Here is an 18,080-nt window from a genome sequence, read left to right as displayed (position 1 = left end):
GACATTGTATTTATTTTTTAAAATATAAAACTACTTGTGAGTTTCAATTTTACCTTTTGGCTGGAGCCTACACACTAGCCAAAGCTCATGTCGTATCGCACGGAGTCATGCGGGGAAGCGCACTTAATTTATTTCAAATTTACGCCAGAACTCTAGGCAAGTCAGTAGCAATGCCAAAAAACAAAAGCAGCGCGAAACAACCAACCGCAAATTCGAAGGTAATATGAAGCTTCTCATTATGCCACGCGAGTTTTAGAAAATTCTGTCCCTGTTGTGCTGCAGACGACCAAAGCCGTGGAGCAAACAAGCGACCCCGTTTACACCATGAGCAACGGAGCTGTCGCTATTCGTATACATGCCAAACCTGGAGCGAGCGAAAGTAGGATTACTGGTGAGTCAGCGAAACGAACGAAGCTCCTCGGACGAAGCATATATTTCTGGCCTTTTGTTTTCAGACATAGGATCCGATTCTGTGGGCGTCCAAATCGCCGCCCCTCCAGTAGACGGAGAAGCGAATACAGAGTTGATTCGTTTTCTGTCAAAGCTTTTGAATCTGCGGAAAAGCGATTTATCTCTTGAAAAGGTGACCTGTTTTATCTGTATTTTTCTACTCGTGATTTTACGGTCTCGTCGCGTGACTAAGGTTTTGTTTTCGACATAGGGCGCCCGTTCCAAAGGAAAAGTTGTCATGATCACATCGCAAGTAGGAGCATCGGACGTGCTTGCCTTGCTGAAGAAGCAGATTGGTACCTGAGATTAAAGCAGCGAAGAAAAAACAACGCACTTTTTGTGAACAAATTTTTCCGAAGTGGTACCAAACTTCGCAGCATGCACTTGTCAGATTTAAAATTGTCTTAGCTTAGCTATTCTGCTACTGTGTACGATTTCTGAAGTAATTTGTAGCTGGCAGCCCAGGAATCACTTTGTAAGGAGCACACCTCTATTTACATAATGAATTTAACCGCACAAGGCACTGCACCAAACTCTCTAGCACAAGTAGAACATAATAGCAGAACTTTGGCATTCCCACATGAAATCTATTTCTAAAGGACTGTCTCTTACTTTTGCAAGACTTCGCTATACCACCTAAAAGTGCCTCAACACAAAGCCACTGAAAGAAAACCGTTTTGCTTGGAGCCCCCAAGCAAAAATACGTGTTCTTGGAACCCTTGTAACTTTGATGCAGCTATTCCTGTTATGTTGCACAGATTTTTTAATCTTCATTGTACGCAGTGCATGTCTTGCAGAGTCCAAGGCTTTACACTTGACCAAGTCTGCTCATAACAGACTAAAAAACAGCTTTCAAATCAGCACAAGGCGAGTGAAGAATGGGCTCCATGATTTGCCAACTTTTCTTGTGTTGGAGCCACTGTACGCAGCTGCCTTCAAGTGCTTCTCAAACCAAGCAGTACTGGCAGAAAAGGCAAAACGGGGATACATCAGCAATGTAGGCACCACTGTCAGTTTTGTTTGATCCCTGGAAGATTGCGAGTAATGAATCTAAGAGGGGTTGTAGGGAACATTAGGAGTGGAATGCAGTGGTCTTCATCTATTGAGGAGAACTCGCTGTTGATAAAGGTGGTTGCAGCTTGGGTGTCATGACAACAGTGATGATTTATTGAGGCAGGGAGTGAATGTGGTACTGAATGGCTCGACTGCTAATTTTCAACTGTTTGCTCGCAACTTGTGTAAAAGAAACGAGGAAGGGATTGAGAGGCAGAAAAGGACAAGAATGAAAGTTGAGGTGTGCCCAATGATAAAACATAACATGAAAATGGAGAGGGCCTGATGCACCTCTTATTACTGACAATTTTCTCCCAGACTCTGAACATTCAAAGGACTACTTTTGATGCCACTGGTGGCACCCATTAAGAGTGTCATCCGATCTGCTCTGATCTGAATGTCCTCTGATTACACTAATGACATTTGCTCTAAATGTCACTAAGCTGATTACACGAAAGAACTTTCTCGTTGTGGTACCTCGGACAAAAGCCTAGACTACGCGCTGCTGGGTTATTGAAGCATTACCAAGCATTACTGGTTGTGTGCCACAGAGTTTTTACGATTGTTTTAAGTGTGCGGTGTTGTGTTGTAGTGGTGTTCTAGTGGTGCCCCAGACCCAAAATATTCAAAGGACTACTTTTGATGCAGCTAATGGCACCCACTAGAGTGCGGCGCTATTGGGGTACGCACAGTTGAAAACAGTTGGGTTAACGTGTTTTAAATACGGTTACTGTGGCACAGGTTCAATCTTTGAACTGAAAATTGCATAAGAATTGCCCTCATCTTTGTAAGTCTTTTTTGCTGCTTTGTACGTCTCTTGCTGCTCAGGGCTCACTCGCATACAAGCAAACACATGGTTTATTCACCCTTGTGTGCCCAGGCAGCACAAATTATACCTCTGCACCTCTGTCACACAGCAAATGTCATTCAAAGTGAATGCCATTTGATTGATGTGGTAGTGATAGCAGTGACGATTAGCAAGCTCACGGGACTGCAAAATTATAGTTCAGGGCATCTAGAATGTTTCCATTCATACTCGTTCTTTAAGACAAAAAAAATAAATCACCGTTTTAGGTGTCATAAGTAGACATCATCACAAGCCGAGACAAGTCCGCAAGAAACCCGTATCAGAATAACGTGTGCATTGGGATTTTTACTTATTATAAATACTTGTTTGTCTTTATTTGAACAGTAATATGAAGGGAAAAATATGTTTACTGACAGTTTTTAGAAACAGTATTCTTTGCTTTATTACTCCACCTTCTTGTCTAAACACGAGCCAAAGTGCCGAGGCTACTCATTCGGCCGCTAAATGAGCTCCCCAACCTCATGTAAATGCCATTTGCCTCGAATGTCACTCGGTAGCCTCGTTTAGCACCGTGCCAAAAACATCTAGAGCAAATGACATTTGCTCTGAATGTCATTAAGCTTATTACACACAGAAACTTCCTTGTGGTACTTCGGGCAAAAGATTAGATTACGCAGTGCTGATTTATTGAAGCATTACCGAGCATTGCTGGTAGTGTGCCACAGAGCTTTTACAATTGTTGTAAGTGTGCAGTGGTGTTGCAACACAAAAAATTGACTGCATTATGTCGCGTAGCCAGTAACACTTCCCTGGTTTTTACACGGACAGCCCTACACTGACTCCAAACCGCAGAAAGAAAAACCTGACAGGAGGAGTGGTAGGGACATCTTCAGGAAAACACCCCTCGGCACTTCTGCGGCGCATGCAGATAAAAGACTCCGTGTCACGTCAAAGGCCAGCCCACAAGGAGGGAAGGCGGGGGCAGGAAGCAACTTCCTGTCGAGCAGTCTTCTTACAGGGCCATTCCTTCTTCCTGTGTGGCTGGATCCCGCTGTTAAAACCAACCGCCTGCAGCAAATGCCGTCTTTCTCAACTTGGCAATGGCGTGCAAAGCCGTCTGGCTTTTGTTATCCTTGCTCGCTGTCCTGGAAGTGCGGAGCGAAACGACCAAGATGACTGCTGACACGGCAACCGCCACAACCAGCACCCCTTCTTTGACAAGTGGAGGGATCAACGTAACCTGCACTGTCAATGGAACGAGCATGGAATGCCGCTGTGAGCAGATGGAGACCCCGGTGCTTCCATTGTTCTACAACTATGTTCTATGTTCTACAACTTGTTCTACAAATTTCTGCTCTGGCAGCTGCATCAAGCTGTTTAATTTCAATATTTCCAAACTTTTGAAGGCAGCAGTTACATGATGTTGGTGCTAAACATTACTGCCAAGTTATTCAATTTAAAATTGGAAAAGATGTTTGCAGCTGCTGTACCAAAAGCTGTTACACCACATAAGCTACGCATGTTGTCAACATGTCCTTTGTATTCATTTTTTCATGCTTATCTAGCAGTTAGCTTCTATTTCATACTCTGGTTTACTCTTTTGAACAATGCTCCTACTAACGTTCTCTCTCGCTCTCTGATAAGTTGTTTTGACTAGCTTTTTTGACTTCTCGCATGTGAGGTCAGAGCTTAAAACAGTGTAACCATGTTAAAGAATGCAATGTAATTATAATGGAACCCTGCTGGAGAAAGGTCAGCCTGTTAATTTTTTTATCGTCAGCTTTTATTACCCGACTCGCATCAACAGGTGCTAGGTTAGGTTAGCTCAGAATAAGCCTCGTAAGCAATAACATTACGGAAAAATGCAACTGACGCACAGAGAGCTGTGACAAAAAATATTTTTGGTGCACAAGAGCTTATCTAAAAGGCGATTTGTGTTTCGTGTACAAATAAGAGTGCCTTTTCTTCAGCCCTTGATCTTGATTTTGCACTAACCCCGGAATAATTCGTTAGCTTAGCAAGCATACTTTGAAGACGCAAACTGTTTGCACCAAGCAAAATGCATAATTTGATGGGCAATATATCAGTCATCTGTGGATGCTAGCAGTGTGTACTTCCTGAAAACGTGCTTGTTGTGTTTAGATAGCAATTCATGGTTGTGGAAGACGATGGATGGTGCCTGCCATTCTTAGCATTTACTTAGCATCAGAATTATGCAAAATGTGTCCCTAGACACTTTTGATCCATGGGTGCGGCAGTGTGTTGAAAAATTACGTTGCGTTTAACAAAGTGTGGCCGAGTTTTTTTATTGTAAATGTCTTGGCAAGACTGATTTGGCTTATTAAGAGACTTGCACTGAGTCTGTAAGAAAACAGTTCAATGTATGAAAGAAAAACATTTTGAATGGAGTCTGTCAGGCAGTGCAAGGTTTACACCATTGATGTCACACAACAATCCCGCATGTATATTTAGCAGTGTTGCTTTGTGGTATTGCTTCCATGCAGGTAATTCCCTCGACTGTGGCTGTCAACTTCAATGGTTTGCCAACCTCCTCAAGAATAGGACATTTACAGAAGAAACACTGTCTTCAGCTGTGTGCAAAGATGGCAGCTACATTGTAGATTACGACTTCGGCCACCTCGCTTGCACAACAGAGAAAAGGCCAGTCGTTGGTACCACCACTGTAGAGACTACGGCCTCGGAGACAACAACAGCCAAGTTCCATACCACCCAGAGCACGCCAGTCGCTGGTACCACCATTGTAGCGACTAAAGCCTCAGACACAACAACCAAGCCCCATACCATCCAGAGCACACCAGTCGCTGGTACCACCACTGTAGAGACTACGGCCTCGGAGACAACAGCCAAGTTCCATACCACCCAGAGCACGCCAGTCGCTGGTACCACCATTGTAGCGACTAAAGCCTCAGAGACAACAACAGCCAAGCCCCATACCGTCCAGAGCACACCAGTCGCTGGTACCACCACTGTAGAGACTACGGCCTGAGACAACAACAGCCAAGCCCCATGCCACCCAGAGCACGCCAGTCGCTGGTACCACCATTGTAGCGACTAAAGCCTCAGAGACAACAGCCAAGCCCCATACTACCCAGAGCACGCCAGTCGCTGGTACCACCATTGTAGCGACTAAAGCCTCAGAGACAACAACAGCCAAGCCCCATACCGTCCAGAGCACACCAGTCGCTGGTACCACCACTGTAGAGACTACGGCCTCGGAGACAACAACAGCCAAGCCCCAGAGCACGCCAGTCGCTGGTACCACCATTGTAGCGACTAAAGCCTCAGAGACAACAACAGCCAAGCCCCATACCATCCAGAGCACACCAGTCGCTGGTACCACCACTGTAGAGACTACGGCCTCGGAGACAACAACAGCCAAGCCCCATAGCACCCAGAGTTCGCCAGTCGCTGGTACCACCATTGTAGCGACTAAAGCCTCAGAGACAACAACAGCCAAGCCCCATACCATCCAGAGCACACCAGTCGCTGGTACCACCACTGTAGAGACTACGGCCTCGGAGACAACAACAGCCAAGCCCCATACCACCCAGAGCACGCCAGTCGCTGGTACCACCATTGTAGCGACTAAAGCCTCAGAGACAACAGCCAAACCCCATACCACCCAGCGCACGCCAGTCGCTGGTACCACCATTGTAGCGACTAAAGCCTCAGAGACAACAACAGCCAAGCCCCATACCATCCAGAGCACGCCAGTCGCTGGTACCACCACTGTAGAGACTACGGCCTCGGAGACAACAACAGCCAAGCCCCATAGCACCCAGAGTTCGCCAGTCGCTGGTACCACCATTGTAGCGACTAAAGCCTCAGAGACAACAGCCAAGCCCCATACCATCCAGAGCACACCAGTCGCTGGTACCACCACTGTAGAGACTACGGCCTCGGAGACAACAACAGCCAAGCCCCATACCACCCTGAGCACGCCAGTCGCTGGTACCACCATTGTAGCGACTAAAGCCTCAGAGACAACAGCCAAACCCCATACCACCCAGCGCACGCCAGTCGCTGGTACCACCATTGTAGCGACTAAAGCCTCAGAGACAACAACAGCCAAGCCCCATACCATCCAGAGCACGCCAGTCGCTGGTACCACCACTGTAGAGACTACGGCCTCGGAGACAACAGCCAAACCCCATACCACCCAGAGCACGCCAGTCGCTGGTACCACCATTGTAGCGACTAAAGCCTCAGAGACAACAACAGCCAAGCCCCATACCATCCAGAGCACGCCAGTCGCTGGTACCACTATCTCTTTTCCAGAACTTGCGTACAGTCATGGTCCCGCAACTGGTGCACCACCATCATCATCAGCGGCGGGCAATCGAGAGGAATCCCGGCCACCTGTGGCCCTCCTGGTCATGATTGCGGCCCTGGCGCTCATAGCTGTGCTTGCCGTCCTGCTGTTCATCCACAGAAGGCTCAGAAAGCGTGCTATCGCTCGAAGGAAGGTGGAAGACAGCGTGTTCCTATTGCAGATGAACCGCTGCTCCGGCACCTACCAGGTCCAAGATGCAACTGAGGTCTGAACCACGCTGTCCAGTTCAGTATCCCATGATGGGACGACCACCAAGATGTCGCAGAGAGCATCGTCAATCGACGAACTGTGATACCTGTGGTTGTGGTTTTTCGAAGGACTATGTTTGCAAGGCAAAAAAAGCCAATGTACATAAGCTAGCTTAGTGATTCACGTTTACGATACGACATCGAGCTGTTTGAATTGTTGCATGCAAAGCACTGTAAATAAAACTTGATCCCATAGCTCTTCTGTGTACTTCTTGTAACAGAATGCAGTACAGTTCACTAAAAAGTTTTAGGAAAGCCTACCTTGTTAACCAGGAGGCACCCAATGCCTCACAGCAAAGTACGTTCCTTTCCTACAACCATGGTTGCAGGTTTTTAGAAAACAAAGTGGGCAGCACCAACATTAAAATTTTCAATGAGATAAATGACAAGATAACTTAATCGTTATTATGGTTAATGCACACACTGTTTTATGCATCATTTCTTTCATAATAATAAAATGAAATAAAACAAGTTGTGCTACATTCACAGGCACTGTGAAGGCAACGTAGGTCGTTTCCTTATTTGATAACTGTCTTCGGTAACTAGCATTTGAAATGTTAGTCAACTCCATTTCAGCTCCAAAAAACAAAACAAAAAAATCACCAATGTTGACAAACTTTCAAATTCCCTGCGACGCCATGTGGGCACTAAGATTATTCAATTATCAGTCCCAGGGTCACTGAGGATTATCCGAAAGGCAACCCGGTATTCGTTTTCCGAATATACTCCTCTCGCGAAGAAAGTCCTGGCACTAGCTGCTGACTATCCATGGTGAGCCCAAAACATAACCGAAGAGCATACCAGACATATAGCAATCAGGAATAAATGCTATAAAAGCAAATACAGTTGCATAATCGTGTATATTGGCGGTGGCTTTTCTTGGTGGCCGTGAATCACAGACTAGTCCCTTTGACACCATAAAGGCAGTGCAAGAAAGTCGCTGGTGAGTCTCCACTTTTCGTCTATTTTCCTTATTTCTTCCGATTGTTTCCTTTGTTGAACAGATTGAGCCCATTCCCCTCACCTCTTGTGGAGGTAAGGTCCTCAAGCAAATCGTACATGCCCGTCTGACCCAGCATTACCCGCACGCAATGTTCAGATTTCAATCCGGCCTTTCCACTCAAGACATCTTGCCACAGCTCAAGTGTGATGTCCTTGCTCCCCCTACTGCCGGCTCGCCGGCTCGTCAGACCTCCAAAAGCCCCTTGATCAGGTCTCCCACCATGCCATTCTGCAGAACTTGGCTGCTCGTCTCCTCGAGCACGCACCTACAACTACGTGCGGGCTTTTCTTGCTAATCGCACGGCCGTCATTCAGATTAATGATCTGCGCTCCGACGTCATTCTGCTCCCCTCCATAGGCACCCCACAAGGAGCAGTTCTCTCCCCAGTGCTCTTCATTATAACTATGATAAACCTCCCCCCTCCTCTTGCTAATATCCCCTCGCTTTGCCACAGTTTGTATGCTGACGACGTCACGCTGTCGGTTCCAGGCGGCAGTGATGCACACATTGAAACCACCCTCCAGCAGGGGACAGATTGTGTTGCTGCCTATGCTCATTATGTTGGTTTAACATGTTCACCCGAAAAGGCAGAGCTGCTGCTTCTCTTGCCCAACAGCCACATATGCGCCCGCACAACTCTGGACATAACCATCCCGCTGGATGACTACCCGCTGCCCGAGTGCCATGCCTTGAAGTCTTAGGCCTCAATATCCAACAGAACCATGCCAATAACATATTTCTCGCTCATCTCACATCCCAGGTCAACCATACCATCAACCTCCTCCGCCGCATCACCACCCGCCACGAAGGGCTCAAAGAGGCAGAGCGATTGCGACTGCTACAGGCTTTCGTCATAAGTCACATCACTTACTCTCTTCCTTGTCTAGCACCGTCCTGTAAGGAAATCAAAAAGGTGGACTATCTAATTCGCAAAGTGTAGAAGACGGCGCTGAGGATTCCGCAGAGCACAGCCACCGCTCGTTTAGAATCGCTTGGTGTCTACAACAGCGTGTCTGAGCTCATCGAAGCTCACCTTGTTAGTCAGTACGCCCACCTTGCAACCACCACAACAGGTCATCCCTCCTCCGGCAACTTCCACTTAACTTCCCTTTCGCTACAGAATCCTCTCTTGCCATCCCTAGCAATATCCATGACCTATTAATCGTCCGGCCCATTCCCCGTAACATGCACCCGCCGCACAATTGAGCGCGCCGGGAGCAACATGCGTGGGCCCTTGCAAAGCGATACCTTGTACATCCGGCAACTGTTTATGTTGAAGTGGCTAGCTACAGGCACAACGACGCCTACACGGTCGCACTAATCAATGGTCCAAACAGTATTTCTATTACCACCCTCACCTTCCACACTTCTTTCCCCGCGACTGTGGAAGAGGCGGCTATTGCTCTTGCCTTCAGCCTTCCCCTGCGATCATAATCTCCGATTTGAAGACGACTTCGAAATTTCGCCCAGGGTCACATTTCTCCCCCAGCACTCAAAATCCTTCATCGAAATTCCTGACTCCCCCACCAAGCTGGTGTGGACCTCAGCCCACATGGGTGTGGGAGGGAACGAGGCAGCATACACAGCCGCTCGAGAGCTCACCTCCCGAGTGGGTCTTAGCCTTAATCCCTCCTATAGAGCCCTGTCACTCCCCCACCAAGCTGGTGTGGACCTCAGCCCACATGAGTGTGGGAGGGAACGAGGCAGCATACACAGCCGCTCGAGAGCTCACCTCCCGAGTGGGTCTTAGCCTTAATCCCTTCTATAGAGCCCTGTCAGCTCGAGATCGGCTCCTTTCCTTTCATGAGATTATGTCTCATTACCGCCGTCTACTGCCCCCTGCACACCCGGCGCTCTCTCACGCGTATATACCCCGCTCTGTACTCCTCACCCCACTGCCCCGCTTGTGGGGTGGTCCAAACCATGGATCACCTGCTCTGGCAATGCTCACCGTCTCGATATAGGGTGGGTGGGTACCCACCCCATATCGATTGATTTGATTGATTGATTGATTGTAGGGATTTACCCGCCGCGGTGGCTCAGTGGCTAAGGCGTTGCGCTGCTGAGCACGAGGTCGCGGGTTCGATTCCCGGCCGTGGCGGCCGCTTTTCTGATGGAGGCGAAAAGCAAAAACGCCCGTGTGTACGAGATTTCGGCGCACGTTAAAGATCCCCAGGTGGTCAAAATTAATCCGGAGCCCTCCACTACGGCGCGCCTCATCGCCTGCGTTGCGTCGGCGCGTTAAACCCTACAATCAATCAATTGTAGGGATTTAACGCGCCGACGCAACGCAGGCGATGAGGCGCGCCGTAGTGGAGGGCTCCGGATTAATTTTGACCACCTGGGGATCTTTAACGTGCGCCGAAATCTCGTACACACGGGCGTTTTTGCTTTTCGCCTCCATCAGAAAAGTGGCCGCCGCGGCCGGGAATCGAACCCGCGACCTCGTGCTCAGCAGCGCAACGCCTTAGCCACTGAGCCACCGCGGCGGCACCCCATATCGAGCAGTGAGCATTGGGCGAAGGCATTGGGCAGCTCCGATTTGGCAGTGCAAGAAGCCATCGTCACTCGGGCTGCCATAGTCACCGGGGACCTTCCTCCCTCAGTCACCGCCTCTCCCTCGAATCAGCCCTTGGGGCAATAAAAATTTTGTCTTTCTCTCTCTCTCGTTTATTATCTAGGGCAATTTCTTAAAGTTCGCATTAAAATTGGCATGAGTTATTCTGACAGGGAAACCTTTCAAATGAATCAAACTTGTACATTTCCTCCGCGGCATTTTCAAAGGGATCGGTTCACTTAATCAGCATATAAAAGGCAAACAAGCATTTGGTACTATGAAATCACCATTTTTTTGCCACCACTACTGTGTTAAATAGGTAGCTTTTACTCTTCAATTTATATACTTTTGCTCACAAATGTCAGTCCCACTTAGCTCTTTATATTTCTGCAGAAGGATATTACGGCATTTACTCGGCATTTGAAATGCACACCAAGGATGCCTCAAGGGAGCTACGAAACCCATTTATTTTTTTTTTCCTTTCCAGCTTTTCCACCTAACATGTATCTAAGCGCACAGAGTCCTTGGTGTGGGGGCTTGCTTATTTTGTGGATACCCTCGTCCTTTTGTTCCAGGAAAAGTTGTCACCGTAGTTCTTTCGTGGCGGCCTCTTTGGGGCAGGCTCGTCCACGAAGTAGTCCCATCCTGCAACAAACAGCACAGCATTCAAACGGACTTCAAGAGCCTAACCAATAGTTCAACTTTTTTGTTTTTTTTTACCAATTACAGCTTGTTTAGAACTGCTGTTTCTCTTTCATTCCCACAATTCGAAGTACTTAGCTACGATAACACACTAATTCTATAAATAGAATGTGGCATGTACTGCCAGGAGCAAAAGCGACCAGGTGTGCATCGGTTTTGGCGAGAAAATGAACAGGTGCACAGTTAAGAAGCACAGGTGAGCACGTTGTAATATTACGGAGGCCCAGACTCATGTGGTGGCAGTTCAGACTTTTGCCTCCGACAGCACAGCCGCTGAATTTTTTAAAGGGACCCTGCAAGACTCTTTGAGCAGCGCAAGTAAACCTGCGCGACGTTTAGATTACCCTGCCAGGAATACCTGAGCCAAATATTACATGTGCACGTGAAGCGGTGAGCGCGCAAATCGCTGTGAAAGACGCGGAATAACCAACCGCGCTCCCTTCAATTTTCCTCATTATGCACCCCTGGCATGGCCTAAACTGGTGAGCTTATGCACATTATTATAAACATTATGCACCCCTGGCATGGCTGTCGCTGGTGAGCTTCACAGCTTATTTCTCGCATTTCCTGTGACGATCCGCCGTTGTCGGCGCTGTGTACCAATCTCTTCTATGCTTGAGCCTGTACGCACAGTTTTGACTTTTCTTTTGTGTTTTGAGTGCGCATGGAGTTTGAGTGATGAACTTAATACTCCCCTTTCAGCCAGATCACATGGCAACAAATATTTATTGGTTTAAAAATGGCCTACCAGCCTGAGCGCGCGCTTGCGAGCAGGCAGCCGTGCCTGCTTTTTTGTAGCACCAAACCGGAAATATACCCCTCCACGTTTCGGAGAAAAGGGAAAAACTCCCCGGCCTGTCATATAGCGAAGGCCGCCGGAGAAGACGCCGCGAGCTGCCCCCCTCTTCGGGAGAGAGCGCGCAGCTTTCATCGCGTTGTCCGCGGTCGAGTTGAGAGGGAACAATTATGCACGATTTCTCGTCGCGTGTAGTTTCGGTGGTAGTGAACGAATTTTCATAATTTTTGCGTGAGGAGATTGCTGGGACAATAGACTTTACCTTAAAACACATTCCGAGTAGTCGATGGTAAGTGTTGCAGGGTCCCTTTAATATCATGGGAGCATCGACCGGTGGGTGGGTCACCGCGTTATCGCGGTAGAAAGTGCCGAAACAAGCGAGGGTTGATCACACAGTTCCCATGCGCATTATGGCCCTGCCAATGGCAACCGTTGTCTGCTAGGCTGTTTCCACAATCATGACACTACCCCTTCCCACTGGTAGTCAACCTGAGATCTTCATTGCCGATGGTGACAGCGGTTTCTTGTGCCCCTCGTTCACATCTATGAAAATCGATGATTGACTACCAGCCGGAAGGGGTTGTGGCACGATTCTGGAAACAGCCTAGCAGACGACGGTTGTCATTGGCAGGGCCATAATGCACATGCAAACCGTGCGATCTACCCTCACTTGTTTCGGCACTTTCTATCATGATACTGCGGTGACCCACTGGCCGGTCGACGCTCTTGCGATATCATTAAAAAATTCAACGACTGTACATCCTCCTGCATACAGTCAGCTAATTCACGTGGCTGGGTTCAGCCAGGCAGCCAGTTTCAATGTGTGCAGTTATGTCAAAACACACTGTAAGCGGGCACGAGCCATATACATAAGAGAACAAGTGTTGCCATTAAAAATTTGGGCCCAGCTAAGCATGGCATGCGCCTGCCTACTTAAGACATCGGCCTGACCTGCATATCTTTGGCCTGCATGGCTCCTGACAGCTGCTTTGCGGCTTCATCTCAACACATGAAGCATTCAAAAGGCGATACTACTATAACGCCCCTGCATTTTGTGGCCCTAATCGCTTGACAATTAGCCAAAATTGATGTAATCACGGCACCTAAATTTCACAAAGATAGCAACTGTAGTTTTATTTAGCCTTAGATTTTGCAGTTTCAACACTTTTTCTTACTTTTTTTCCATTCACAAAAATAAGGTATACTCGTAAATGTTAAAAGTGACACACCAACTCAAGCATTATCACAGTAGTGACGTAATGCGGGTGCCACAGTGAAGCCATAAGAGGTGAGGAGAAACATGTTCACATTGTGTCTACCATTGAGTGCTACAATAAGCACTATAATTGAAGAGGCCACACGCAGCTTAGTTTGTTTAGATGTTACAGCTTTGACATTTTGAGCAAAATACTGCACAGTCGACATTTCGCATAATGGTACCTGTAAACACGCCTGCTGCAGCCATCATGAAAAATGTCTTCAATCTCTTTTAAGCAAGCAGTAGAGCCGCTAAAAGATCCCCTTGAACTTTCTTGAGACCACGTTCACATTTGATGGGTAAATGATAGGGCTGTCACATCTATAGGGCAGCATTGTTTATCCATGTAACAAATGTAAGCTGGGTTACCAATACAGCGATTGACAGTGGAAGCAAATCTCCACACTGGCTTTCACATTAACTGCCTGCTTATTGGTGGGTCCCTTCAACATGCAACTGCCCTTGAAAAAAAAACAAATCGACATCTGTGCCCCCGCAAAGCTCAAAGTTCTAAACAAGCTTCAGTATCACCCATGCCTTGCACATACTTCATAAGCTGATTACATTCACTTCTGGCATTTATGGTGGCTTGTTCTTCAGCATAAATTGATGTTAGATAAAAAAAAAACCATTCTGAGTTTGGCTGCTTGCCTTATGCAGTCACAAAATAAAAGTGTAGGGCTTCATGGATAAAAAATTACGCCTTCGCTACGAGGCACACTGAAGTGGAGGGCTACAGATTGCAAGCAAAATCAACAATACCCATAAAATAGGTTGCTATTATAATGAATGAGACAGAGCTCACATTCAATCACATTGAGAGCCAGTGCGCCGTTGTTTGTGGTATCACCACAAAGTGCACCTGTTGGTTCCTTTGTTTTCCATTTTAGAAATACATATCATATAGATATATGCTCTCACTACATACTGAAATAAGCATTTCCACCGCACTGTCCCATGTAAAAGTTCCACAAATTCACTTTTGCATTTATTTAAGAAACGCATCAATGTTTCAAGGCAGGACTAGGAAGCCTATTACCGTTCTTTTCACAGAATGCCATGGCAGCCTCCTTGCTTCCGAAGTCCAAGTTCATGTTGGACAGAGGATCGCCCCTACAGATACAATCAGGGAAAGAAAAGATCCAGGGAAGTTTGAAGCAACATCCTGCACATCCTAAATGCATCCAGCCAAGCCAAAAGAAATCAAAATACCCAGAATACCTGAGCCAGAGGCAAGCAGCACTTCTATGAAAAAAAAAACACAGGCAATCTCAAGGGTACTGTTTATCAACAATACATGCATATCGTATTTTAAATATACTGCTTAATTAGGTGTCAGATCGGAGCGGATGACGAGGCTCACACAAGTCCAGTCTAGAATGCCTACTGTAAAGTTCAGAGAGAACCTCCTTCCCTCGAATCACCACCCGCACCACTTCAGGGGTGAAATATTCAATTTACTGAAAGATCCCGAAGATTGCCCACCCCCTAAAATTTCACTAGCTTTGAACCTCTTCGAAAACCTGGAGAACTCTCTACGCAAAAACGTCCCGTGGCCGCGCACACCGCCCATGTCTCAATTTTGAACAAAAGAGGCGCAACCTGTCCAGCTTTCTACTTGATATGGTTGGCGGTGCGGCCACTTTTTTGTAGTTTTTGGCACCCGACCCGAAAGTTCACCCATCCCATATTTTTTACTTGATATCTCTGTAGTTTGGGTGGGTGTTCGGTTGGAACTTCACGGTAAAAGAAAATGATGGAATCCTGAGTTTGCTCTAAAATGACAGCTGCTTGCATGGCACAAAAGAGTTCTTTCTGCATAATCCCACAACCGATTTTGCCATGGAGTCAAGAACTGCGAAGAGAGGTGGCACTGCACCCTTGCACAGTGATTGCAAGATCAAATTACAATTTCGCCTTAACTTTAATCAAATGTAAGGACGGGCCGTTCCGTTGTCATGATTTAGGTGGTTGAATGTTTGTTAACAAGACTGCATTAGCAATTATTAATACAAAAATTTTTTGCAGCAACCACACAAGCCAACACTGAACATAAGAAAACATAGATCGCATCTCATTGTGTCTCACTAAAGCTCATAATTTTATTTCAACAAAAGGAAGAGAGAGAGGACAACTTGAAAGTTATTCTCACACCACTATTCTTATGGCCGTCTACTTAATAATTTCATTTTTCAGGAAAGGCCACTGAACAAAAAAATTGCACCATCTTCCCGTGGGGAACCCTGATGAGGATGTGAAGCATCATGGGGGTTCCGTGTGGTTCCATTGTGTTGCCGTTATGTTGAGTGATCTAGTGTTTAGTGGTGCCAGAGAGAATTCCGCGTCCGGGTCCACACCGGTGGCAAAGGCACGCAAGTACTGTTGTGTTACGGTGAGTAGGCGGTGGTTCTTGAGGCGCCGAAACTCGTCAATCACGTTCTTGTCAATGTTTTCGTCTCTGTGGTAGAATCGGTACTCTCCGTCAGCGTTGGTGAGGTAAAGGTTGTTGACGTTGGTGCACCGACTGAGAGCAACGTACACGCCCTCCTCTTCGCAGCTTTGTCTTCTTTTCCTTCTTCTTCTTCAGCGGTACCCCTACGGGAAGATGATGACGGTAGTTGAACGCGAAGCTATCTCATGATGGATTCTTTGGTTGGCCAATCCCTAGGGGCATCCTGCCACAATCATCATCAGAGGCGCTGCGGACGGGGCACGGACGCGGGACATCCCCCCGAGCAAGAGATGCTTTGCATCTAAAAACTACATTCATGAACCAGGTAATAAAGAAATCTGAGAGTATACCCAGGGTTGTTCATTTTCGGGTTTTATATTTGTTTAAAATCGGGGGGTAAAAATCGGGTGCTATTTTTGAAACTGATAATCAGGGAGAAATCGTGTTTTTTATAAACCAATCCGAAATTTGAGTTTTTGGGGGGCTAAATCTTCAGGTATACTATGTGAAACATTCAGTTTGTTTTATCATGAGGTATCACAAGCTTCTTAATTCTAACGCATTTAGATTGGTGTTTGGTTCAAGCTGGAAATCGGGGGGACATCAAGGTTTTTTAGATGCAAGGCATCTCTTACACTCTGCCTGTCCCGCGTTGACCGGCGTAGTCTGCACACCTCATTACGCATGCGCAAACTCTTCTCCGTTTTTCTCTCCGACAGTTGTGCGTTATGCGCTCTCTCCGGCTCATTATCATAACAACAGCTGGTGGGCTTCGCCTACGTTCGCATGTGCTCCGGCGCGCTGTGCGCATGTGTGCGCATGCGCAACTTTCCTCTGCTGTCTCCTCTCATTCAAGCGCGCAAATAAAGCGGTGAGCCCTCGGCGCCCGTTCAGTTAAGTGTGCGCTTTCGCTTGACACAGTTGCTCGACTCGGCTTGACTTTGCTCGTGCTTCGCTTGACGACGACGATTCCGTTGAATCTTCCGATGAAGACGATCTTTACGTACTTGGAACTCTACGTGTGATTGAGCATCATTTAAGGTTCACTACACTTCAAACACATTTGGGTAACCAACATAATGGAAACGCGAATTGAACCCTGTGAGATGCCTTGCATCACCCCAGGGTTCCCCTCGTCGGAAGGTGGCGGAATTTTTTTAGGAAATATGTACTCTAGGAAATTTGGTGTTTCTTTGGAAATGAAGCAGTAATGATGACAGTAAAAAGCATTGACAACGTCACAGAAATCAAATATTTTATTTACAAAACGCTGGTCATCTATTTTTTTACACATCCTTCCTTACATATATTGTCATCTGCACGCACAACATGTCAGTTTCCATTCAAGATGTGTCCGATCATTGAACATATCTCAACTGGGAGAAAGTTCTCTCAACACCACAGCTTTTGTTAGCTAGGCACAACAATGTCAGTGCAGCACTTGCCAGCCTGGGGTAGCGAGGGGCAGAGTCATGCCAATACTCTACGAGCTCGAACGCTGCATTTCTGGGGCTTGCTTCCAGTAAGTACTGATTGAGAAGGGCGGACCAGCAGCTCACAATTATGCAGATCGCTACTTTGAAAAGGTCCATTCAGGGAGAAATCGGGGTTAACCCGGTTCGGCTGAAACATGTTTGGGGTGTAAAAACGGGGTAAAATCGGGTTTTATCTGGAAATGAACAACACTAAGTAGACCTCGTTTGCTCAGCATTTAAACTAAGGTGTTGAACTGGAACTGAACCGAAACCAAAACCACAACCAAACCGGTATTTTCGCAGGAACTGAACCCGAACTCAAACCGTTATTTTTATAAAAGCCTGCTGAACCCAAATTGGAACTGAACCAGAAAAATAAATAACGGTTACCAGTTCACAACAAGTTCAACCACCCGTCGTTATTGCGCAGTTGACGTCATTCGGAGCTGTTCTCTTTCACGTGAAATCAACTTCGTAACGCTTATGCACTTTTCCCCATCAGAGTAACCAAAACGCTATAATGCTCTATATGGTCGCAACATGGAGAAAGGTATGTGCACCAATGCTGGAATGGTATGTAACACAGTGCGAGGCTTAGCGAAAGAAATGACAGTTTTGGCATCTTTCAGGCGGTATGACACTTTGACTTTGCCCTTCCTTCGCTTCAACTGTGCAGTGGTAGTCAGGTCACAAGATTACTGCATTGTGCAATGACGAAGGCCCACACCCTAAACATGCCTTCACGTTGCATTTCACAATTTGCTTAAAAATGCTGCACGCCCGGCAAGCGTTCGTGTTCGGTCATCACCCCTCTGGCGGCCATTGTTCTGGTGTAGTCGTAAAACGAAAACATCTACTGTCCATATTGACAAACAATTTTCTGCCCCCCTGCGATATACGGTGTGCCTCATAGCAGAGGAATCA

General features: G+C 46.9%; 2 protein-coding genes and 1 long non-coding RNA gene across 4 annotated transcripts in view; 2 read left to right on the top strand and 1 right to left on the bottom strand.

Moving 5' to 3' along the window:
* The window catches only part of Nd-18 (NADH:ubiquinone oxidoreductase subunit 18), a 66,565-nt gene that overhangs the window by 31,377 nt on the left and 17,108 nt on the right, over nt 1-18,080 (bottom strand). The window contains exons 4-5 of one of the 2 annotated variants that reach the window (XM_077699672.1): nt 14,269-14,342; nt 10,922-11,118 (exon numbers count right to left, since the gene is read on the bottom strand). The exons of the other annotated variant lie outside the window; for it this stretch is intronic. Coding sequence (XP_077555798.1) covers nt 11,015-11,118; nt 14,269-14,342 — 178 coding nt within the window. The 3' untranslated portion in view covers nt 10,922-11,014. Of the gene's footprint in view, nt 1-10,921; nt 11,119-14,268; nt 14,343-18,080 lie in introns of those variants that run through there. 2 annotated transcript variants of the gene reach the window in all.
* Nucleotides 62-4,831, top strand: LOC144170104 (uncharacterized). The gene is made up of 3 exons (XR_013322566.1): nt 62-218; nt 283-391; nt 4,816-4,831. It is a non-coding gene; the product is annotated as an uncharacterized LOC144170104 (long non-coding RNA).
* Nucleotides 4,915-7,108, top strand: LOC144170949 (uncharacterized). The gene is made up of 2 exons (XM_077700944.1): nt 4,915-4,920; nt 5,305-7,108. The coding sequence occupies exons 1-2, from the start codon at nt 4,915-4,917 to the stop codon at nt 6,874-6,876; spliced, it is 1,578 nt and encodes a 525-aa protein (XP_077557070.1). The 3' UTR covers nt 6,877-7,108.

The sequence above is a fragment of the Haemaphysalis longicornis genome, unplaced genomic scaffold, assembly GCF_048455015.1.
Source record: "Haemaphysalis longicornis isolate Haplotype H1 unplaced genomic scaffold, Haemaphysalis longicornis Haplotype H1 scaffold_2, whole genome shotgun sequence".
Taxonomy (NCBI): domain Eukaryota; kingdom Metazoa; phylum Arthropoda; class Arachnida; order Ixodida; family Ixodidae; genus Haemaphysalis; species Haemaphysalis longicornis.
The sequence above is the reverse complement of the archived record's forward strand: the minus strand, read 5'-3'. Positions and strand labels throughout refer to the sequence as shown.